The sequence below is a fragment of the Agelaius tricolor genome, unplaced genomic scaffold (genome assembly GCF_023055355.1).
Source record: "Agelaius tricolor isolate 1412-34295 unplaced genomic scaffold, bAgeTri1.0.p SCAF_66, whole genome shotgun sequence".
In the NCBI taxonomy this organism is placed as follows: Eukaryota; Metazoa; Chordata; class Aves; order Passeriformes; family Icteridae; genus Agelaius; species Agelaius tricolor.
In genome coordinates, this window is record NW_027269326.1 from 665,881 (window position 1) to 690,566 (window position 24,686).

The window sequence follows — 24,686 nt, forward strand, 5'->3', positions numbered from 1 at the left end:
CCTCACAGTGGCTGGGCAGATGGAGCTGCAGAGTCCTCAGCATGGGGGCAGCTGCCATTAAACCAGGACAGACAGGCAAATGAAGGGCTTGGCTTTGTAATTAGTGACTTTATGGGCAGCAGTTAATGCCCTCAGAGCCACTGGTGGCAGAGTGGAGCAGCACAGCCTGCACTGCTTCTGCCTTTGAATTCCTTTGGTGCCCCTTGGCAAGTGTGCTCAGCCTTTGATTTCATGGGGAAGGGAAAAAAAACCCAGCCTGCCTCTTGCCCCAAAAATCTTTCTTTCCTCTTCTTTTTTATGCTCTGTAAAATGTATCTTTTTGAGAGATTTGAACTTGAGGTTTTCACCCCATGGCTGAGCCGAGCATCTCGCAGCATCTGCCTTCCTTTGCTAGGGGTTTGGAGACCCTTCTGCCACAGCAGAGCTTTGTAGGGGCCTTAAAAATGGTTCCAAAATGTCCTTTTTGGCCAGTTGGATGCAGGTCATGCCCCTTTTTGCTGTGCAGATGCTGGCAGCCTCTCCGGGATGCTCAGCCCGCGCTCGCAGCACCGAACAGATTTGTCTTGGCCTAAAAATACCATAAACATTTTGGGCAGCCTTCTCTGTTCCCTTATGGTCCAAGATGCAAACACTCCCAAGCCGACAAGTTACACACAGTCCTTGGCACCCAAAGAAACGTTGTGTTTGCACCACATGAAAAGCTGGATCTGCATCCAAAGCCAGCCAGAGAGGAACATCGGGAGCGGAAGGATATTGGTGGATGGCAGGGAAAAAAACCCAAACACGCCGGGCTCGGCTTGGATTGCTGGCAGAGCTCTCATGGAGCAAAACCTGCTGGGGTGCAGGCAGGTTTGGAGGCTGCTCAAGCATCCCTCCTCATCTTTGTGTTGTCTGGGAGGAGTTGGGGTTGCTTGAAGATTTTTTAATATTTTCTCAATCCGAGCCCCTCCATTCCTACTCTCGGTGCTCATTTCTGTTTCTCCTCACCCAGGTCAGGTTCCAACAGCCCAGCTGTGTCCCCACTGCACACAAATCCAATTTATCTCCTGTTTCTTGGTGGCTCCCAGTTGAACTTGACTCACAAAAAGTTTCTTCTCGTTCTGGAAGCTTCCCCACATTGAGCATTTAGAGACTGTGACAGCCCAGGCTGGGAATTTCCCACCGAATGTGATTTTAAGTGGATTTCAAGGGGCTGCTGCATCAGCCCACCTTCCCTGTGATGTCTGCCTGCCCTTCCTGCTGAGGGATTCGGCCCTGAGTGGCTCTGGCAGCATCTCAGGAAGGATGAGGAGCAGCCAGGACCTGGAGGAATTGAGGCAGAAGCCTCTTGATTTTGTTTTTCTGCTGGAAGGGGAGCGAGCAGTGGCTCTGGAGGGTTAAGCCAAGCATTGCCAGGCTGGGGCCAGCAGCACTGGTACCACAGCTCAAGGCAGGATGAGTTGCTCTGTCCAAATTACGTTTGAAAACAACAGCAAACATGAGATCTCCTGGTTTCTGGTGCTGGGGAGGTGCATCTGAGGGTGGGACTGAGGGCACAGGAATGTCCTCGAGGGGTTTCTCCTGTGGATGTTTAGTGAGAGGCAGAGCTGCTCCATGCTGAGCATACCCAGCCCTAGCTCAGGAGGGGTCCCACACCCCAGCTGCCTTTTGGGGCCCATTCCCTGTTGGGATCTCTGCTGCTCACAGTGACCCCAAGAAAAGTTCCAAAGTCTCTTTTCCCAGCCCAAGCACTTGAAGAAGCAGTCAGGGCTCTTCATTTCTCGCTCTCAAGGTTGTTTATTGTTTCTTATCTATAAAAAATTCTCTCCTGCCCTGCCGAGGTCCATCCAGCAGGGCAGTTCCAGGCACTCTGCCTGCCCCCAGGGCAGGGTTATGTCTTTATACTAAAAACTACGTGTACAATGTTTACAATTACTTCCCAATACCTACCACCTGTGTTAGACACTGAGCTTCTACTCTAAACCAATCCCAAAGTGCCACCATCACAGCAGAAGATGGAGGCCAAGAGGAAGAAGGAGAAAGGCTGGACATGCCCAGATCCCTCCATCTTGCCTCCTGAACCCCCATACCAGAAAACCCCAAAATCTATTTTTCCACCCCGTGATAACTTCACCATGATTGTACCTAATTTGTCATGGCTTGCTGATCTTCATCTAAGGTTGGTGACTTGCTCCAGGGTCATAATCAAACCCACAGGGGCATTGTGGGCTCTGTGCCAGGCTCCCTGAGCCCCCTGGCAGGGGTCTGGGCTGCTCAGGACATCCAGAGGGGTGTCCTGGGTGCTGACAGGGGCCCCCCCAGGGTGGGGTTTCAGCAGTGCCAGAGCTCAGCTTTGTCCATCAGGAGCGGGATCCAGCCACGCAGCCCCCGCAGCTTCTCCGTGCCAGACCAAATCCCGGTTCCTGCAGGCTTTTAAGTCAGAGAAAATCTCTCTGGTGCAGAGAGGGGGGTTTCCTGAGTCGGGGGGGGCCAGCTGAGCCCCCAGCTGGGCACGCTGGGTGCCACGTGCCCGCCCAGCCGGGATCACGCCGGCTTTGGGGCTCGCTGTCGCTTCTCGTTTCCTGCCAGCCTGGCTGACGTGCCAGCTCCTCAGAGAGGGCTTGGACAGGGCAGAGCTCAGCAAGCACCAGGATGCTCCACAGCCACTTAAAGGCACCCAGCTGTTTCTGCCCTTTGCTTGGCTGAGTGTCCTGGAGGGGCTGATTTTTCCCCCTCGGTCGCCTTCGCGGGGTTGGCATTCCCCAGGATGTGTTAAATCAGGCATTCTGCAGGATGCTGGGGAGGTGCTGAAATGCAGGGGCAGCTGCCAGTGTCAATGTCTTCATCCTCATTCTCATCCTTATCCTCATCCAGACTTCCCCAAAGCCCAGAGTGGTTGAGGCTCCCTCCTTCTAAGGGAAGTCGACTGCATCCTGGTTGAGCATGGTTTCCTCTCACATGTTCTGCATTTCCTGCTGCTCTCTTCCCCTCCTCGGGCTGGAAATCTGCTCCCCTGTGAGCTGCAGTCATGGAAGTGAGAATATTGCCTGGAAAAGCAGGATGTGCAGTGGGTCCTGATAGAATGGGGGGGACCTGAGGGGCAGGTGATGACTGAGGTGGGCTTTGCAATGGGAAATTCTCCCCCTGGTTCTCTCTGAAAATTTTCTGCTTTTAAATTTCTTCCATATGAAAAATTGTTGGGTTCTGCTGGCTGCAGCCCAGTGACAGAAAGGTTTCCTGAAAACCTCTTTGCATCTTCTGTTTTTTTGGTTTTTTTTCCCTGGCAAAATAAAAGAGGAGGAATGAGAAGGAAAGTTCTTTTCTAAAAGACCTTGCAGAGATCCCAAACACAGGAATCTTTGGGTTAGATTCCCGCTCCAGCAGAATTATTTTCCTTTTACATCATCTCGACAAAAAAGCTCAAAATGTGGGATGCACATTTTTATTTTTTTTTTGGTAAAAAAAACCCAAAAGAAGCAGCAGCCAACGCCCGTATGGCTGGAAATGGCATTTTGTTGTCCCCAAGCTCTCATGTTGTTGTCTCAGAGAGCAGCAGATTGCTGCAAGGCACGCTGCCCTGGCTCGTGTCCTGCTGCCACTCCAGCCTGGTGCTTCCTGTGCTGCAGAGCAGCGCCTTGCTCAGCCCTGGGGCTTGTCCCCATCCCCTTCCCTGCAGCTCCTCTCAGTGTCACAGGTCACAGCCCAGCCCCAGGGCCACAATCCCAGCTCAGGGTCGCTGTCCCAGGTTTACAGGAAGGATTTTTTTGTGTTGTTTTTTTCTGGTTTGATGTTTCCTGGGGCTGCTGGTGGGTTTCCTGCAGGAGCAGGGATGGTGACACCACAGCTGCCCCTCGCTGCTCCTCAGCTGCTGCAAACCCACCCTGCAAGGAGCTCAGAGACAATGAAGTTATGGCTGATTTTTTATGGGGAGAGCAAAAACACCAAGGCAGAACTGATTAGCAAACACAAAGATGTGTTAGAGAAGGAGCTGGGGAGAGATGAAGGGATGATGCTGAGAGCTGTTTCAGGGTATGGGTGAGCAGAGCCACATCCACCCCGTCCCACTGCTTTCCTGGACAGTTTTTGAGGAAACAACCCCTAGGATGATTTTATGTGGGCTTAGAGATGGCAAAATGCTGGGGCTGCTGGTGGCTTTCCTGCAGGAGCAGGGATGGTGACACCACAGCTGCCCCTCACTGCTCCTCAGCTGCTGCAAACCCACCCTGCAAGAACCTGTGGGTGTCACAGACAATGAAGTTATGGCTGATTTTTTATGGGGAGAGCAGAGAGACCAAGGGAGAACTGATTAGCAAACACAAAGATGTGTTAGAGAAGGAGCTGGGGAGAGATGAAGGGATGATGCTGAGAGCTGTTTCAGGGTATGGGTGAGCAGAGCCACATCCACCCCGTCCCACTGCTTTCCTGGACACAGTTTTTGAGGAAACAACCCCTAGGAGGATTTTATGTGGGCTTAGAAATGGCAAAATGCTGGGGCTGCTGGTGGCTTTCCTGCAGGAGCAGGGATGGTGGCACCACAGCTGCCCCTCACAGCTCAGCTGCTGCAAAGCCACCCTGCAAGAACCTGTGGGTCCCACAGACAATGAAGTTATGGCTGATTTTTTATGGGGAGAGCAAAATCACCAAGGGAGAACTGATTAGCAAACACAAAGATGTGTTAGAGAAGGAGCTGGGGAGAGGTGAAGGGCAGATGCTGTGAGATATTTCAGGGTGAGCAGAGCCACATCCACCCCGTCCCACTGCTTTCCTTGACACACTTTTTGAGGGAACAACCCTCAGGATGATTTTATGTGTTTTATTTTTAATTTTTTTTATCTTTTATTTTATGATTTTAAAAATGTATTTTGAATTTTTTTGCCATTTATTGTGGCAAAATGCTTGGGCTGGTGGTGGCAGCCCTGTGCTCGTCCCTGTGCTTGGTTCAGGTGTCAGATACAGGCAGAGCTGAGGGCTCTGGGAGCTGCCTAAAAACCTCCCTGGTGGCATCGTTGCTGCAGGTTTTAAAAAGGATCTTTTTGCTTGGCTTGAACCTCTTGAAAAAATCCATCCATCCCTACATCTTCTGAACCTGCCAACAGCTGTTGCTGGAGGAGAGGAATTTTCAAGGATTTATTTTTTTTTTTTTAAATTTTGGTTTGATTTTGATTTTTTGAATTTTGATTTGATTTTTTTTTTAATTTTTATTTTGATTTGATTTTTTAATTTTTGTTTGATTTTGATTTTTTTGGATTTTAATTTGGTTTTTTTTTGATTTTGATTTGATTTTTAAATTTTGATTTGATTGTGATTTTTTTGGATTTTGATTTGATTTTTTTGATTTTTTTATTTTGATTTTTTGTTTTTGATTCGATTTTGATTTGATTTTTTGATTTTGATTTGATTTTTTGGATTTTGATTTGATTTTTTGATTTTGATTTTGATTTGATTTTTAAATTTTGATTTGATTTTGATTTTTTGGATTTTGATTTGATTTTGATTTTTTGTTTTTTATTTGATTTTTTAAATTTTTTATTTTGATTTTTTGGTTTTGATTTGATTTTTTTTTTGATTTTTTAATTTTAGTTTTTTGTTTTTGATTTGATTTTGATTCGATTTTGATTTGATTTTTTTTATTTTGATTTTTTTGAGGGATTACCTTCCCAATCCCCAGGCAGGGATGGGAGGGAAGAAATGAGAGCTCCTGTCCCTGCAGAGGGAATTGTGTTGAGATGGGCACAGCCCCGTGTTAGACACCAGAGAGGAAACCCAGCTTCATTGCTTCACTGCTCATGGAACAACTTTTTTTCCATTTTGCCTCTGAAAGAGAAAAAGGAAAAAAAAAAAAACTTATTTTTTTTTTTAGGGAAAAGCTCAACTTTCTGTCTTTTGGCTGCGTCGGCGAAACAAAAGGTTTTGGAAAAAAAAAAATCCACAAAAAGCAGTTTCAAAAAAAAAAACCACCAAAAAAAAAAGGCAAAGCTGTTCCTTCCCCAGCAGCAGCACTTCTTCCTCTTTTGGGCCATTCTGAGAACAAACAAGGACACGTACTAAAATAGAAAAATAATAGGGAAAAGTCCTCAGGAAACTGCAGAAAAAGGCCTGGGAATCTCCTGTTCATGGCAGTGACTGATTGCCAGTGCCTTGTTCTGCAGACACTCAGCACAGGAATTAGGGACACCAGGAATTACTCAGTTATTATTGTAATAGAATATATTAGTATACTATAATATAATAATATAATAATATAAATAATATAATAATAATAAAATAATAATAATAATAATAATAATAATAATATAAATAAATAAAAAAATAAAATAGAATAATATAATATAATATAATATAATACAATATAATATAATATAATGTAATATATAATATAATATAATAATATATAATATATAATATTATATTAATATAATATATTAATATAGTATAATATGATATAATACAATTTAATATAATACAATATAATATGTATAATGTTAATGTTAGGTATAAGAACTATTCCTAATCATTATTATCAGATAATTAATTAATAATTATTAGATGTCAGGAATCACTGGTGACACCAGACAGGGCATCAGATGCCACCATGGTCAGGAGTGAGTGGGGTCCTTCTGTATGTGAACAAGAACATTTCCCCTCTGCAGCTAAATCCAGGAATGAGGGTGAAAGTGGTGCCTGGGAAGGCCCAGGAAGGAGCAATTTTAATGGGAAATATTGTGAGAAGCTTCAGCTTGGATGGAGATCAGGCTGGGCTGGGTGTGGTGCCCACTGCTTGCAAAAGGATCCACCGAGCCCAACCTGTGGTGCTGAGCAAATGCTGCCAGCAGAGTTCCCAACCCATCTGGGATTTATTCACTGCAGGGTTTTTATTTCCCCCAGGGGCCCTGTGTTTCCTGCAGCTCTCAGGTAGTTGAAGAGCCACTCCCAAATAAGCTTTGGCCTCAGAACGGAGATGTTTGTTGCTGTTTAGGAAGACAGAGAATTGTCAGGATTTTTTTTTTTTTTTTTTTTCCCTGCTGAATTTGGCATAAAAAGGCATCAAGACTTCCAGGAAATTCTGTATCTTTGACTCCTGCAAAAAAAAAAAAAAAAAAACAAGAAAAAGAGTTGGCAAGTGCTGGTTCTATCATAATGCCTTCATTGCTTTTGATATGTTGGAAATAGAGGGATTCAAAGTGGGTCTCAGTGTGCTGGTGAGCAGGAGAGAGGCACTTTGGGGTGTCCCTGTGCCCTGTTGGGGGCACAGTGCTTGTCTCACCTCGTTACCTCGATGCTGTCGGGTCCGTCTGTCTGTCTGTCTGTGCCCCACACAGGTAGGGTGGTTCTTGGGTGCCCTGCGTTTCAAAGGACGAGTCTGGACTCTTCAGCTTTTCCATCTTCAGATTGTTGATTGTTTCTTATCTACAGAATTTTCTGTCTGCCCAGCAGAGGTCTGACCTGCAAGGCAGCCAAGGGCACTCTGCCCACCCACGGGGCGGTCATGTCCTTTTATACTAAAATCTACGTACATGATATTTACCTTTATTTCCCAATACTTTTCACCCATGTTGGCAAGTGCACCTTCACCATAAACCAATCCCCAAGTGCCAACATCACCACAGGAGATGGAGGACAAGAAGAAGAAAGAAGAAGGACAAGACACGCCCTGATCCCACCATCTTGTCTCCATAACCCCCCTGTACCAAAAACCTTAAAGTTTATATTTCACCCTCTAAATGTGTCCCTTTTACACCCTTCACTCTAAAGTGATTCTCATGCCCTCAAACTGCTGTCACTCTTGGCAACATTCCAGGATTTCTGAGACCCCCAAGGGTTCTCCTGGCATCTCTGGACATCGGGAGCGATGTGCTGAGTTCCCACACGATGCAGCCGTGCCCAAACCTTCCCTGTCTGTGAGCCCAGTCTTGGCATGGGCTTTGCTGCCCGGTGTTGTCACCATCAGCCCCTGTGTCACCCCAGCAGGGCTCCCAGCTGTCACTGTGCCACATGCCCTGTCCTGTCCTGCTCTTCCTGTGGCACCTTTGCGTTTGGCAAATGCCGCTCGTCTGCTTTTGTCAGGAAATTCTGTCAGATTGGACAATTTGCCTGTAATTTCGGGGTTTATTTTCCTGTTTAGCTGTTTGGAAGCAGGTTTTCCCTGTTTTTTTGCAGGACAGCAAAGAACATTAAGGTTTTTTTTTTTCCCTTCGTGATGTTGTGGCACCTGAAGGTGACAAAGATGCCTGAGTTCATGCAGGGCCAGATTCAGTCCTGGTGTAAACAGAACCTTTGAAAACAAGGAAGTTCCTCTCTGTTGCTCCCCATGCTGTAATTCCTAAGTTGGCATCAAACCCCAGGGGCTGTATCCTGATTTTTTGACCCCACTGAGGTCAGCAACATCTTGGGGTGATGCTGTTGATTTGTACAGGAGCAAGTGCTGGTCCATGCAGGCCAGGGGATGTTCTTGGGGGGACCTGAGTTTGTGCATGGCCAAATTCAGTCCTGGTGTAAACAGAACCTTTAAAAACAAGGAAGTTCCTCTCTGTTGCTCCCCATGCTGTAATTCCTGAATTAGAGACACCCTGGCATCAAAGCCCAGGGGTTGTATCCTGATTTTTTAACCCCACTGAAGTCAGTGACCTTTAAAAACAAGGAAGTTCCTCTCTGTTGCTCCCCATGCTGTAATTCCTAAATTAGAGACACCCTGGCATCAAAGCCCAGGGGTTGTATCCTGATTTTTTAACCCCACTGAGGTCAGTGATGTCTTGGGGTGATGCTGTTGATTTGTACAGGGGCAAGTGCTGGTCTAGGGGAGGTTCTTGGAGGGACCTGGTACCAGTTGTTGGTTTCTCTGTGTCTGGATTGAAGGCACTTGAGATGGTAGTTCATGTTTAAATAAACACTCAGGTGTTTATTATTTCTTATCAGTAAAACAGTCTCACAACCATGAGTTGGGCAGCTTTTCATGAGGAGGCACAAAATGGCCAACAATCTCTTGTTACAAGGTTTTTTAAGACTAAACTATCCAATTAAGAGCTGACACCTGGATTATTTTCCCTTTTAACCCAATAACTGATCCCACAGAGCCCACAATGGGGACTTTTCTGCCCAATTACAAAATGCCACCCAAACCCATGAAGAAGAAGGAAGAAGAAACCCAGGATGACACCCTCTGCCATCCACCTTGCACACTAAAAACCCCAAACCCTCAATTTCTCACCCAGTGATCCACCTACACTGCTGTCTATAATCTATTTCACACTTTTGTGGATTCTAGTTTATTTTGAAACCCAGGAAACTTTCTCCATGGATGAGGGTCAGAGTCAGCGCTCCCTGGGGGTCAGGGCACCCCAGAGCAGGCACAGGAACATTCCCAGTGCTGCCCTGGCTTTCCCACAGGGAGCTGCCCTCGTTCCCCACCTCAGACTGTTCCGGTTGTGTTTGCAGACGTTAAGAAAGAAAGGTTTTAACGGCTGTGACAGCCCAGAGCCCGACGGCGACGACTCCATAGACCAGAGCCCCTTGATGGAGGATAAATACCGCAAAGGCAGCGAGGATCTGGATATCCTGTTCAAGAGATATGGTGTAAGTACCTGCCCGTGGCTGGAAATCCTTCATTATATGTTCTTTTCTGTTTTGTTTCTCTTCTGTTCGACCTCCCCTCGCCCTGTCCCTGGCCCCCCCTGTGTCCCCCCACACGTAACAGGCGCTGAACAAGAAGCACAGGGAGTGCGAGAGCCCCGAGGGGGACGAAGTGTTTGCTCTGACCCCGCAGACGGAGGAGAAATATAAAAAGATTGATGAGGAGTTTGATAAAATGATGCAGAGTTACCGGCTCGCAGTGAGTAGCTGGTGGCCTGCAGCCCCCCCTGGCCCCCTCCCCGGTGCCTCCAGGTGATGGGGGGGTGGATTTTGGATTTTGCATGGCTTTGCTTTGGAGCCGATGCCAGCAGCCCCTGCAGCCCTGAATGCACCTGGCTCTTGAGTGCCCTTCCTGTTGCCCAGCCTTGGGAGAATCCTTCCTGACCCTCCTTGGCTCTGGCCAGGCAGTGCAGGATGGTATTGCTTGTCTCATCTCCTCTGCTGGATTAGGGTCTCCTTTTTCACCCTCTTTTCCTCAAAAAAAAACCCCCAGATTTTTGTCTGGGTTAAGATCCCGGTGTTCATGTGAGCTGGTGGCGGGCGCCGACCTCTCACATCCTTGCAAAGCTCAGCCTGGTTTGGGCTATTCCACATTAATTCCCCCCAAATCCACCGAGCCCTCAGGGCAGCTGGTGGCTGTGGCAGAAATCCAGGGAGGTTTTAGCCTGTGATCCCAGAGCTGTCACTGGCACTGGGGTGGCATCAGGACAGTGCTGAAAGGGATTTGTGTCAGGAGACGGGAGGAGGAGGAGGAGGGGGACACGTTTCAAATTAGTTGTTAGTTCAAGGGAGCAGAGACTATTGATGCAGGCAAGGGCTCTTCAGGGGATTAGCCCCGAGTTGCTGCAGCAGTAATTAATGCTGTGGGAGCAGGGGGGAGGCTCCTGTCCAGGGCTGGATGCAGCACAGCAAAAATGACACACACACAGAGCCCCACCCAAAATAATCTGCCCTCCTGTGCTTTGCAAGCCCCCACAAGTTAAAATTCAGGCTTTTGTTGAGAACTGGGCCTTGTGAAATCTCCAGGTTTTGGGGGTTTTTTGCTGACTCAGCGCTGTGTTGCTCCATGAGCCTTGCAAAGGATCCCAAAATCTGCATTTTGATCCCCTGGATCTCAGGGTGTGGAGGAGGTGGGGAGGCTGCCCTGAGACCTGGAGGGGCTGAGGAGGTGGAGGAAAGTGCAGGTGGTGATGATCTCTTGCAGCTCTGCTGTGACAGCGAGGAGAGGGGTTCAGGGCAGGATTAGCTCTGTCAGGACATGGATCTGCCTCAGCCTCCCTGGTTTCTCTAGGAGGGTGCAGATTCCCACCCTGCCAGGGTGTGTGGGGTGGGAGTAGAGCCCCAGCAGGACATGCACCCCTCCAGCACCTGGCACAAGCCCTACCACAGTGGAAAATAGGCTGGAAAGCCACCTGAGCTTTGTCCTTAGTGCAGAACACCCTCGTGAGCAGGGGCTGCTCAGCCTCAGAACGTGCCTGCTGCAAAGGCAGGGCCCTGAGTGGGGTCCCATGATCCAGACATGCCAATCCACAGGGACAATCTGTGCCCAGGGCTCCTTTCAGCAGGTGGCATTCAAGTGCTGGGTGGCTCCTCATCAGGGCATAGAGCATCTGGCTCCCCCACTAAACCTCCCTGGCAGCAAGGGGCCGAGCAGTGCAGGTGGAGTGTGTGGTTGAAGGAGACGCTTTTCCATTTTAACGCTGGGTTGGTTTTGTGTGTGAGCAGAACTAACCCAGAGGAGCAGCTTAACAACAGCTGTGTCTGCTAACGAAGGGGCCCTGTGGGGCTTCTGCCTCTGGTGTTTGCCCTCCCTTCTAACAAGAGCAGAAATGGTGGATTTTGGCTGATGTGTGCATCTTCTCCCCCAGACTTTGGACCCATGTGCAAGCTGCCCTTGTGCCGGGGCAGTGGCAGCCTCCCACCTGTCTGCAGGTGCATTAAGGCAAATCTCAGCTCTTGGGGCTGCTGTATCAGCTCCCAGCTCCACCATGGCACTGCTCATGCCGTGGTGTGGAGGAGCTCCAGCTCTTCCTCTCCCTCTCTGGGAGCTCTGAAGGCGCGCGGACGCGTTGGCAGTGATTTATTACACAACGCTGCTCCGGTGTTCGTGCAACGCCCGAGAAACCTTCCTCCACCTCCTCCTCCTCCTCCTCCTGTGATTCTGCTGCCGTGCAGGATGAGCTCCCGGGCTAAGCAGAGGGAGGGCTCCGTGTTCCAGCTCTCCCTGGTGCTGTGGGAGTTGCTGAGCCCCAGGGCGCAGGCTCAGAGCCGCTGGCCCCGCGGCTCGGCTGCAGCCACGGGGTAGCTCTGAAGGACAGGATGCCCTTGGGAGGCAGGTGGGGAGAGTTCCTGGCAGGGAGGCGTGGGTGAGCACTGTCCTACTCCTTCCTGCCGTCCCCCTCTCTCACCTAAGGAGCAGGACCTAAAGAGGAGCAGATTTTTGGAGGGGAGGAGGCTGCAAGTCCCTCTTCCCTCACTGGGGATCCACTCTGGCTCTGTGATGGTCCCATTCAGTGCTGGGCTACTCTCCCTCTCCATCCCAGAGCAAATTAAAGTGGGACTTAAGCAAAGCCCGTGCTAAAGCCTCTAAGCAGGTGCCAGCTCCTGTTAACGAAGAGCAAATCAGTGACATAAGACAAGTGGCTGGGATAATCACAGCGGCTCTGGCTCCCACGGGACGCTGGTAGGTGAAGCTGCTCCTCAACCTGCAGCCAAGGATAGGGCTTTAGTGATGCTCTGCATCCCTGGGGTCAGCTCATCCTTCCCAGTGGCTCCCAGAGGAGACAGGAGGGATCCCAGAGTGACCCAGGGGCTCTGTGGAGCAAAACGAGTCCTTCCCAGGTGCTTGGCCACCCAGAATGGGGATCCACTGCTGGCTTCCTGCTGGCTGAGGAAGGGAGAATAGAATCCTGCTTGTGGTGAAGGGTAGTGCCAAGCTGGGCTGCTCTCAGTGCTGCTGGGAGCAGACCACCAGGCTGGTGCCCACCTTCATACTCTGGGCTGCTCCCAGCCTCTCCTTGCCTGCCCTGAAAGCACAGGGGGTAAATAAATAAATAGAGCCTGAAAAAGAGGCCAGAACACTTGTTTGCAGAGCTTGGCTATGTCCAAGAGAACGGCCCATTGCTCTTGCTGGTGTTCCCTGGTGGGGACTGGGCTCTGGTGCATCCCCTGCAAGGTGCCAGGGTGGGTTTGAGCACAGCAGTGCAGGTTTGAGGAGCCTGACTGTCCCCTTTGGCCAGCAGCTGTGCTGTGCTGCAGGAACTCTTCCTGCTGGGGAACTGGGCTCAGGTGCATCCCCTGCAAGGTGCCAGTGTGGGTTTGAGCACAGCACTGCAGGTTTGAGGAGCCTGACTGTCCCCTTTGGCCAGCAGCTGTGCTGTGCTGCAGGAACTCTTCCTGATGTTCCCTGGTGGGGAACTCCACCCCTGCAAGGTGCCAGTGTAGGTTTGAGCACAGCAATGCAGGTTTGAGGAGCCTGCCTGTCCCTTTTGGCCAGCAGCTGTGCTGTGCTGCAGGAACTTTTCCTGCTGAGGAACTGGGCTCTGGTGCATGCCCTGCAAGGTGCCAGGGTTCAAGCACAGCAGTGCAGGTTTGAGGAGCCTGCCCCCTTTGCCAGCAGCTGTGCTGTGCCGTGCTGCAGGAACTTGGCTCCCCTTTACCCCCTGCTCTCTGTTCAGTCCACAGTGCCCGCTCCGAACTTCGCCATGCCCGTGACGGTGCCGGTGACCAACCAGAACTCGCTGCAGTTCAGCAACCCTGGCAGCTCCCTGGTCACCCAGTCCCTGGTGACCTCCTCGCTGACAGACCCCCGGCTCCTGTCCCCACAGCAGCCAGCCTTGCAGAGGAACACGGTGTCCCCAGGGCTGCCACAGAGGCCAGCCAGTGCAGGTGAGCCACTGTGAGCCCCTCACCTGTCGGGGCGTCGGGGGTAGCATGGTCGGGAGAGATGGAGATGAGAGATCTCTGCAGCCAGGTCAGGAATTTGGGGTTTATTGCAAAGGGCCTGGGTGCAGGGGCCTTTTGGGATTTGGGGTTTATTGCAAAGGGCCAAGTGCAGGGGCCTGCTGGAGTTTGGGGTTTATTGCACAGGGCCTGGGTGCAGGGGCCTGCTGGGATTTGGGGTTTATTATTGTAAAGGGTGTGGGTGCAGGGACCTTTTGGGATTTGGGGTTTATCGTAAAGGGCCTGGGTGCAGGGGATTTTTGGGATTTGGGGTTTATGCAAAGGGCCTGGGTGCAGGGGCCTTTTGGCATTTGGGGTTTACTGCAAAGGGCCTGGGTGCAGGGGCCTTTTGGCATTTGGGGTTTATCGCAAAGGGCCAAGTGCAGGGGCCTTTTGGAGTTTGGGGTTTATTGCACAGGGCCTGGGTGCAGGGCCCTGCTGGAATTTGGGGTTTATTGCAAAGGGCCTGGGTGCAGGGGCCTTTTGGGTATTGGGGTTTATTGCAAAGGGCCTGGGTGCAGGGGCCTGCTGGGATTTGGGGTTTATCGCAAAGGGCCTGGGTGCAGGGGCCTTTTGGAGTTTGGGGTTTATTGCAAAGGGCCTGGGTGCAGGGGCCTTTTGGGATTTGGGGTTTATTGCAAAGGGCCTGGGTGCAGGGCCCTGCTGGGAGCTGCCAGGCACAGCTGGAGCAGGACTGAGAGAAGAGAGGGGGAGAGAGGATGAGAGGGAAAGAGAGTAAAGGAGTAAAAAGGGTAAGAGAGTAAAAAGGGTAATAGAGTAAAAGGGGTAAGAGAGCGAGGTTCCCATTACAATACAATAAATCTTCTTCTGTGCTGAATATTCTGATTCTCCCTAACCAATTTAGTCCAAGATACAAATCCTATAGCATTTGCATCCAGCCTATAAGAATCATTACATCACCATACTGTGTTACATTTTAAACCCTACAAACTCCTCTTTGGCCCCTTCTGCCAAGCTGTAGGGTCTGCTCTGCCCCTTGGGCCTGTCTGCAAGCAGAGGGTGTTGTTCCATCAAAAGGGGATCACCTTCAGTCCAGCCACACCATTGTTTTCCAGTTGTTCAGTAACTGAGGGATCTCAAAGCTTGCTTTCATTTCAATCTCACTTATAGTTTCCATATTCTCAAAATCTTTTGCCAGACAATCATATTTGTAAGGCTTTCCTGTTCCATCTTCCCCAACACTCACCTCCTCATCCTTCCTGCCTGCTGGGCTTGCAGCACCCAGCATGGGGCATCCCTGAGAGAGGGGACACCCCTGCTGCTTCCATCCCCTGTCCAGGGTCCACATTCCAGCACCTGTGGGTGGCAGAAGCTCTCTGGAAGTGTTGCTGCCCCTCAGTGTGTGTGACCTCCTGCCAGCCATGGATGCTCTGTTTGTGTCCCAAACTGAGGGCAACCTCCCCACCTTACCGAGGCTCTTTGAGAGCTGGATCCCTGCAGGATCTGGGTTGGATCCCTGCAGGATCTGGGCTGGATCCCTGCAGGAGCTGGGTTGGGTTGGCCAGTGCAAGATGACTCACCTGGCACCATGCCCGGGCTTGGGGGTGGCTGCTGGCACCCAGCTCGCCGGTGGCACTCTGGTGACATGGGTCTGGCTGCCTAAAAAGGGCTGTTCTGAGTTGGGCTGTGCTGCCTGCAGTTGGCTGTGGGTGATTACTCATGTGGCTGTGCTGACAGATCTGAGGAGCAGACATTTCCAGCAGGGACCAGCCCATGGTGGCACAGGACAGGCTGGGGGAGAGAGCAGTTGTCACCCACGTCCCCTGTAGTGGCAGGGGGGACAGGGACGATGTGTGTGACCACAGCCTGGCTCTCTTTCGTGATCATAAATAATATTCCTCCTATTTTGGATGCCACTGTAAAAGTCACCCAGGCTGCAAATGGCAGAGCTGGTGCCAGTGACCATCATTTGGGTCCTCAGCTGTGGCCCCTGGGGCTTTGAGAGCTCTGGGGAGCTTTGCAAAGGGGATGGATTTGGAGAGAAGGTTGGGAGGTGCTTCCAGAAGCAGGTTTGTGCTGGCTCAGGATGAGCAGGAGGAATGGCCTGGCTGGGATGCAGCAGGAGCTGTGCTTCAGAGACAGCTTCTTTGCTCTCACCACCATCTCCAAAGTGCCTCAGAGCACTCAGGTATTGGGATGAGGCCCCAGAGCTGCAGGAGAGGGGACATTCTGCTCCAGGACTGATCCCAGAGAGCAGAGAGGGGTTATTCTGCTCTAGGATCAGTCCCAGAGAGCAGCATTTCCCTGCAGGCAGGGCTGGCAGAGCCCTCCTCGGGCACATGCAGCCATGGCTGAGGCTGCAGGGATCTCCTGCCCTCTCTGAGGCCCCTCAGCTGAGAGCAGAAGAGGCTTCCTGGTGGAGCAGACCCCTCTGGGGGCTCGCTGTTTCCAGCTCTCTCCCTGCTCATTTCAGGGGATCATTTTGTGGTTGTGAGCGCAGAGGTGTTCCAAGTCTGGCCATCTGTGTCTCATTCACTGGCTGCCTGGGACACGGAAGAAATCCTGTTTATAGGAGCCAGGGCCTTGCATGTTAGAAAAAAAATCCTTTTTTTTTCCCCTTTTTTTTTTAATTTTTTTTTTTTAGCATTGCACCAGAGCTGGTTGTGTTGTTTCCAAAGCAAATGCACAGCGAGCGCTGGGTGGGTACCCTGACAGTGCCTGGTGCTGCTGGCTCGGGGATGCTGTGGGAGAAGGGCAGCCAAGGGTGGGTGCACAGGGCTGGGGGTGGGTTGGCATCACTCACCCACGGAGGTGGCAGCATGGCCACAGTGCCTGGGCTGCAGGTGGGCTCCCACAGCAGGGCACAGCCACAAAACCCTGCTGGAGCCCCTTCTGTGCCACTTGGGAGGCACAGGGACCTCTGGCTTTGCCTCCCCATCCCTTCAGGGAGGTGCTGCAGTGTCACACTCGCCACACCTAGTGGGTCACTTCACCCTTTCTCAGGCCATACAATTTTTGGGGCCGTATGAGGAGTAACTGTTCTCCCCTCAGCTCAGCCCTCCCACCCTCCTCCAGCTGCCAGGGGCTCGCTGAGAGCCACGGGCTGGATCAAGATTCGTGTCTCAGGTTTCTCCATCTGGCTTGGGAAGGGCTGGGCAGTGCTCAGAGGTGGGGTTTGGCACCGAAAGCCCCCTGTTGGCCAGCCCGGGGCTCCGGGTTGACTGCGGTCGCAGCTCCGGAGCCTCCGCGCCGCCTCTTGGCTGCAGCCGTGGTCAGGCAGCCCCGGCTGGGGAATAGGTGGCTTTCAGAAATAACTTCATAACAAGGCAGAAGAAAGATCGAGTCTTCTTCCAGGCGAGGCAAAACGTTGTGGTTTTTGGGAATAAAAAGGTCCAGTTTTTCCCAGTCTGGTGGGGAATTTCAGCGCTTTGCTGCAAGTGTTGGGATGATGGGAGTGGGGATCTCTGTGGTGTCCTGGCAGTTTGGGATGGTTTCCATCGGTGTGAACCTTTTGGGAATAAAAAGGTCCAGTTTTCCCCAGTCTGGTGGGGAATTTCAGCGTTTTGCTGCAAGTGTTGGGACGATGGGAGTGGGGATCTCTGTGGTGTCCTGGCAGTGTGGGGTGGTTTCCATCCCTGTGAACATTACAGGGGGGGGATTTTGTTTCCTGTCGTGCTGCTGGGGCTCTCTCTCCCCCCAGCAGCACCAGCTCTGTGTCCCCCCCAAAAGGGGGGCTTGGAATCAAATAGCTGCAGTGTTTTCCAAGCTGCCTCCTCTGGAGCAGGCTCTGTGCACCTGGCTCCTTCCCAAAGGAAACGGATCTGCCTGGATAACATTTCCCAACCTGATCACCAGGAATGCTGCTCCTTTTGCCCAGGACTTTCTCCCCATCAAGGCAGTCCTGTTTTTTCCCTTTTTGCCTTCCTCCACTGTGCTCCCTGCCCCCCAAAAGCAGGGATGCTCCCCCTGTTCCTGCCCTGATGCTGATCCCATCTCTGCTCTTGCTTTGCAGGGGCGATGCTTGGGGGAGACCTGAACAACACGAACGGAGCCTGCCCCAGCCCCGTGGGTGAGTAAGGAGCCCTCAGCCCCTGCCCTGGCTCCATGGGGCACTCCTGCCCTCCCCACTCCTCCCACAGGATTTTGCTTTGCTGTTGAGCCCGTGGGGAAGCACTGGGGAAGGTTTTGCTGCTCTTGGCAGTGGGAGGGGTTGGCGTGTGGAGCTCCAGGCTGCCTTTGGTGGGGGATGCTGGTTTCAGTGACCAAGCAGTCTCCATCTGCCCAGGGCTCTGGGGAGAGCTGCAGAGCAGGGAGGTGACCCCCAAAGAGCAGGATTTGGGTAGCTCTGGGTTCAGCTCCTGCTGCTGCAGCCAATTCTCTGATCAATTAACACCCAGCTCCTCCTCGTGCTTGGGCCCTATAAAGGAACTTTACTGCAAGGAAAAGAAGCTCATTAAGGGCCTTTTCCACTGTGAGAGCCTCAGTGCTAATGAGGCTCAGGCCTCATGGCTCAGCTCCTCAGCTGTAAAATGCACTAACAACGTCTCCATCCCCACATCTGCCTCTGCCATCTGCAGGCTGAGGATGTTGGGCCACTGCTGGTGCAGGCACAGCCCAAAAACCAGAGCCAGCCCTGGGTACTGCTGGGAAGCAGCTGCTGCTCTCAGCACTGGCCTTGGCAGTGCTCCCAGCCTTGGCAGGGTAGATGCCATCCATCCCAGGGCAAGGGCACAAGCAAAAGCTCCTGAGCCTGACTCCTCACCCCTTTTTGCAGTAGGTGCCCAGCTGACAGCACAGAGCAGTGTGGAATTCCACATCACCCCAGATGAAACCAAACTGGAGCCAGATCCCGCTGGTTTTTGGGTGGAGTTGGTCCAGTTTTGGCTCTGCAGCATTGTGCCAAGTGACCCCCATCCCCTGCACTCTGGATTCTGCCAGGAATAACCATTTCCCTGTGCTGGGCAGCACCGTGCCAGCCCCAGAGGGATTTGTTCACACAGCAAAACCTGCCAGGGTGGTCTGTGAGGCAGTATCCCAGTGTCTCCCAGCACCCAGCACGAATCTTTGCTGATCCTTGAGGTACACAGGGAAGGGGCCATCATACAGCTCTGGATTCTGCTATTTCCCTGTGCTGGGCAGCACTGTGCCAGCCCCAGAGGGATTTCTATCCAGAGCAAAACCCACCAGGGTGCTTTGTGGGGCAGTGTCTCAGTGTCTCCCTGGGCTTTCCTAGCCCCCAGCTTTGCTGATGCTGGAGGGCACAGGAAAGGGGCCATCATACAGCTCTGGATTCTGCCAGGAATAACCATTTCCCTGTCCTGGGCAGCACTGTGCCAGCCCCAGAGGGATTTGTTCACAGAGCAAAACCCACCAGGGTGCTTTGTGGGGCAGAGTCTCAGTGTCTCCCTGGGCTTTCCTAGCCCCCAGCTTTGCTGATCCTTGAGGTACACAGCGAAGAGGCCATCGTGGCACAGCCCCCAGGCAGCTCTGGGGGCTCCATTCCCCACATCCACCCCCATGTCAGCTGTCAGAGTGCTCAGGATTCTGGATTCTGCCATTTCCCTGTGCTGGGCAGCACCAGAGGGATTTGTTCACACAGCAAAACCCACCAGGGTGCTTTGTGGGGCAGTGTCTCCCAGCACCCAGCACGGAGCTTTGCTGATCCTTGAGGTACACAGGGAAGGGGCCATCATACAGCTCTGGATTCTGCCATTTCCCTGTGCTGGGCAGCACCGTGCCAGCCCCAGAGGGATTTGTTCACACAGCAAAACCCACCAGGGTGCTTTGTGGGGCAGTGTCTCCCAGCACCCAGCACGGAGCTTTGCTGATCCTGGAGGGCACAGGGAAGGGGCCATCGTGCCCCAGGCAGCTCTGGGGCCTCGTTCCCCCCCATCCACCCCCGTGTCAGCTGTTGGAGCAGCCCCTGCGGGTGCAGAGCTTGGCAGGGCCCCTGAATGTCAGCATTGACGTCACCCGAGCATTCCCTGCGTTCCTGCTGCCACTGCAGGAAATGGGGCTGAGCAGCGGGGCCAGCCCCAGACCCCTGCTGTCCCCAGACTCTCCCCGCCCTCCCTGGGGCTCCCCTCGTGCCTCTGGGAGGGCACTGTGGCTCTGGCAGTGCTCAAATACCTGCTACGTCTCTTCCTCCTCCTCCTCCTCCTCCTCCTCCTCCTCCTCTCTTGCAGTCTCTGCAGCACTCAGTGATCACCTGCTGCCTCTGAGTCATCAGCTGCGGGTGCCTCTGGCCGGATCCTGCAGTGCTGTGTCCCTGCATGCTGCCCACACTCCGTGGCTGTGCCACCCTGGGCATGCAGCACCCACCCCTGCCCCTTTGGGGGTGCTGAGCCCTGAGGGTCCCCGCTCAAATTCCCCCTGCAAAGGCAGCCCAGAGGAGCCAGAGGGCTCCTGCCACAGGCATCTTCTATGGAAAATCCTTTCCTGAGGATTGTTTCCTCCTGAGAAGCTGAGAGGCCTCAGGAGAAAAATGTAACCAATGGTTATCTGCTGCTGTGGAATGCAACAGGTGGATCTGGGATTGGGCTCGTGTGGTTGTTTCTAATTAATGGCCAATCACAGCCCAGCTAGCTCAGACTGTCTCAGTCAGTCCCAGGATTTTGTTATCATGTGTGGTGGTGTTCACAGGGGTCTCAGGATGAGGGAAGAGATGAGGATCTGACTCCATGTTTCAGAAGGCTTGATTTATTATTTTATGATAGTTATTATATTAAAACTATACTAAAAGAATAGAAGAGAGGATTTCATCAGAAGGCTGGCTAAGAATAGAAAAAGAAAGAATGATAACAAAGGTTTGTGGCTCTGATAGAGTCTGAGCCAGCTGGGCTGTGATTGGCCATTAATTAGAAACAACCACATGAGCCCAATCCCAGATGCACCTGTTGCATTCCACAGCAGCAGATAACCATTGCTTGCATTTTGTTCCTGAGGCCTCTCAGCTTCCCAGGAGGAAAAATCCCAAGGAAAGGATTTTCCATAAAAGATGTCTGCGACAATCCTTCTTTTTCTATTCTTAGCCAGCCTTCTGATGAAATCCTTTCTTCTATTCTTTTAGTATAGTTTTAATATAATATATATCATAAAATAATAAATCAAGCCTTCTGAAACATGGAGTCAGATCCTCATCTCTTCCCTCAGAGCCCTGTGAGCACCATCACAGCTCCTCTTTTAGACTCCTTCCCTTGGCTGGGCAGTGCAGCCCCTGTCTCTGCATCCCTGCTGGCTGCACGTGGCAATGACAGCAGCAATGACAGCCCAAGGCCACCCCACCCATCTTTGGGGGTGAGTGGGGGCAGCACTGGAGCCCAAAGCAGCCCAGGGAGCCACCCCAACCCACAGTGATAGAGGGTGTGCCTCAAACAGGCTCACCAAGGGAGCCCCGTGGGCATCCATGCAGTGGGAAGGAGAATATCAAAGGATTTAAGATTTCTTATGGCTTTTCCATGGTCATGGGAAGGAGAATATCAAAGGATTTAACATTTCTTATGGCTTTTCCATGGCCCTGGGAAGGAGAACATCAAAGAGTTTACCATTTCTTTTGGCTTTTCCGTGGCTTTGGGAATGAGATTATCAAAGAGTTCAACGTTTCTTTTGGCTTTTCCATGCCTTGAGAAGGAGAATATAAAAGAATTTAACATTGCTTTTGGCTATTCCATGGCATTGGGAAGGAGAATATCAGAGTTTAACATTTCTTATGGCTTTTCCATGGCCTTGGGAAGGAGAATATCAGAGAATTGAAGATTTCTTTTGGCTTTTCCATGGCCACCAGCACTGCAGGTCACCTGAGGAATTTCTGCACCTTTGTTGTTGATAAATCTAAAAGCCAGTGCCCCTGTGGGACCAAGGGGAGCATTGGCACCCCCTGTGCCATCTGTGGGGTCAGAGCATTGCCATCCCTGTGCCAGCTGTGGGACCAAGGGGAGCATTGGCACCCCCTGTGCCATCTGTGGGATCAGAGGAGAGTGTCACCAGTGCTCCCCTTGGTCCCACAGATGGCACAGGGGTGGTAATGCTCTGATCCCACAGATGGCACAGGGGTGGTGACACTTCCCTTGGTCCCACAGATGGCACAGGGGATGGCAATGCTCCCCTTGGTCCCACAGATGGCCCAGGGGTGGCAATGCTCTGATCCCACAAGTGGCACAGGGATGGTGACACTCCCCTTGGTCCCACAGATGGCACAGGGGTGGCAGTGCTCTGATCCCACAAGTGGCACAGGGGTGGTGACACTCCCCTTGGTCCCACAGGGGTGGCAGTGCTCTGATCCCACAAGTGACACAGGAGTGGTGACACTTCCCTTGATCTCACAGATGGCACAGGGGTGGCAATGCTCTAACCCCACAGATGGCAGAGGGGTGGCAATGCTGCCCTTGGTCCCACAGATGGCACAGGGGTGGTGACACTCCCCTTGGTCCCACAGATGGCACAGGGATGGTGACACTTCCCTTGGTCCCACAGATGGCACAGGGGGTGGCAATGCTCCCTTGGTCCCACAGATGGCACAGGGATGGTGACACTCCCCTTGGTCCCACAGATGGCACAGGGATGGTGACACTCCCCTTGGTCCCACAGATGGCACAGGGATGGCAATGCTCTGATCCCACAGATGGCACAGGGGTGGCAATGCTCCCTTGGTCCCACAGATGGCACAGGGGTGGCAATGCTCTGATCCCACAGATGGCACAGGGGTGGCAATGGTCCCCTTGGTCCCACAGATGGCACAGGGGATGGCAATGCTCCCTTGGTCCCACAGATGGCACAGGGGATGGCAATGCTCCCTTGGTCCCACAGATGGCACAGGGGTGGCAATGCTCTGATCCCACAGATGGCACAGGGGTGGCAATGGTCCCCTTGGTCCCACAGATGGCACAGAGGTGGCAGTGCTCCCCTTGGTCCCATAGATGGCACAGGGCTGGCAATGCTCTGACCCCACAGATGGCACAGGGATGGTGACACTCCCCTTGGTCCCACAGATGGCACAGGGGTTGGCAATGCCCCCTTGGTCCCACAGCTGGCCCAGGGCTGGCATCCAGGGCAGCATTACCACCCCTGTGCCCACTGTGCCCACCCTGGGCAGCTCCAGGGGCGCAGGGGTTTTGCTGAGCCCCCCTCCCTGCAGTGTTGGTGGCAGCAGCCCCTGCTGGAATGCAGCTGCAGCTCGATGTGCATGTCATTAATAATGCAATCAGCGACCTATTTTTCCCGGTCTAACGTGCAATGAATGTGAGGGCTGAATCCTGGTGATTGCTGAACGCCTTTCTATCTTTGGGGCCTATTCATGAAAAAAAACCAACCCTCATCAGAACAGTAATCTGATCCAATTTATTCCTTTCCTGATGTTCATCAAATCTTTTCCTTTTTATTTTTTTTTTCTTCCTTTCCTTTCTTCTTTTTTTTTTTCCCCTTCTCTTTGCACATAAAATCCTTAAGTGGGGCAGCAGGAGGAGGAGGAGGAGGAGGAAAGGAGGGAACCTCAGATCTTCAAAGGGGCAGTGGGAGCAGTGAACTGAGTCCTCACTCTGCCACAGCCCCTTTTCACTGCCCCAGGAGCAGAGAGAGGCCTTAAAAGTGAATGTGCCAATAATTACCCATCTTGGCAGGGCTGTGGTGCCCAAGCAAAGCAGGGAAAGAGCCTGGCTGCAGATCAGGCTCTGAGATTTGCTGGGTGTTTCTGCAGGAACACAAAGGGAAGTCCCTGCAGGTTGGGCAGCTTGGGGGCTGCTGCCTGTCCTGGGCTGAACCTGCTGGGGTGCAGGAGGGATTTGGGGGGGATGAGGTGCTGCTCTCCCACAGGAAGGAGCAGGCACGGAGTGTAGGATGGTCGGGATGGATGGAGGTGAGGAATCTCTGCAGCCAGGTCAGGAATTTGGGGTTTATTGCAAAGGGCCTGGGTCCAGGGGCCTTTTGGAGTTTGGGGTTTTTGCACAGGGCCTGGGTGCAGGGGCCTTTTGGGATTTGGGGTTTTTGCAAAGGGCCTGGGTGCAGGGGCCTGCTGGGATTTGGGGTTTTTTGCAAAGGGCCTGGGTGCAGGGGCCTTTTGGGATTTGGGGTTTATTGCAAAGGGCCTGGGTGCAGGGCCCTGCTGGGATTTGGGGTTTATTGCAAAGGGCCTGGGTGCAGGGGATTTTTGGGATTTGGGGTTCATTGCAAAGGGCCTGGGTGCAGGGCCCTGCTGGGAGCTGCCAGGCACAACTGGAGCAGGACTGAGAGAAGAGAGGGGGAGAGAGGATGAGAGGGAGAGTAAAGGAGTAAAAAGGGTAAGAGAGTAAAAGGGGTAAGAGAGTGAGGTTCTCATTACAATACAATAAATCATCTTCTGTGTTGAATATTCTAATTCTCACTAACCAATCTAGTACAAGATACAAATCCTACAACACTTACATACAGCCTGTAAGAATCATTCCATTACCATCCTGTGTTACATTTTAAACCCTACAAACTCCTCTTTGGGCCCCTTCTGCCAAGCTGTAGGGTCTGCTCTGCCCCTTGGGCCTGTCTGCAAGCAGAGGGTGTTGTTCCATCAAAAGGGGATCACCTTCAGTCCAGCCACACCATTGTTTTCCAGTTGTTCAGTAACTGAGGGATCTCAAAGCTTGCTTTCATTTCATTGTCGCTTATAGTTTCCATATTCTCAAAGTCTTTTGCCAGACAATCATATTTATAAGGCTTTCCTTATAAATCATTTTTCATCTAAAAATGATGAAAAAAAATCATGTTTTAAATCATGTTTCATCTTCCCCAGCACTGGAGCACTGATGGAGCCCCAGTGCAGTGTGTCCATCACCATCACCACTGCCACTCCTCCAACCTTCACCTGCTCCCTCTCTGTGCCCCCTGTTCCTGTGCATGAAAAATGCCAATCACTTGTTTTTAAAATTTTAAAAGTTTAATAGTAATAAAATGGTTATAAAAAAATAGTAATACAATTAGAGTAATAATAATTTGGACAATTTGAATTAGGACAATATGAGACAATAGAGACACAAAGAGTTATGGATGTCCAGGTACCTTTTTCTGGGCAGCACCAGCCCGAAAAAGGACCCACTGTTAACAAAGGATTAACCCTTAAAAACAGCAGCCTGTTGCATATTCATACACTTCATACATGATGCATAAATTCCATTCAAACACAGGATTCTGTCTGGTCATCATCAACTTCTTCC

At 51.8% G+C, this 24,686-nt stretch overlaps 1 protein-coding gene across 50 annotated transcripts in view; it reads left to right on the top strand.

Annotated features, from left to right (window-relative positions):
- Window positions 1–24,686, top strand: part of MEF2D (myocyte enhancer factor 2D) — a 107,437-nt gene that overhangs the window by 56,332 nt on the left and 26,419 nt on the right. For all 50 annotated transcript variants that reach the window (XM_071417050.1, XM_071417053.1, XM_071417051.1 and 47 more), the window contains exons 5-7: window positions 9,412–9,549; window positions 13,284–13,494; window positions 17,522–17,578. In XM_071417050.1, the coding sequence (XP_071273151.1) occupies window positions 9,412–9,549; window positions 13,284–13,494; window positions 17,522–17,578 (406 nt within the window). The remainder of the gene's footprint in view (window positions 1–9,411; window positions 9,550–13,283; window positions 13,495–17,521; window positions 17,579–24,686) is intronic.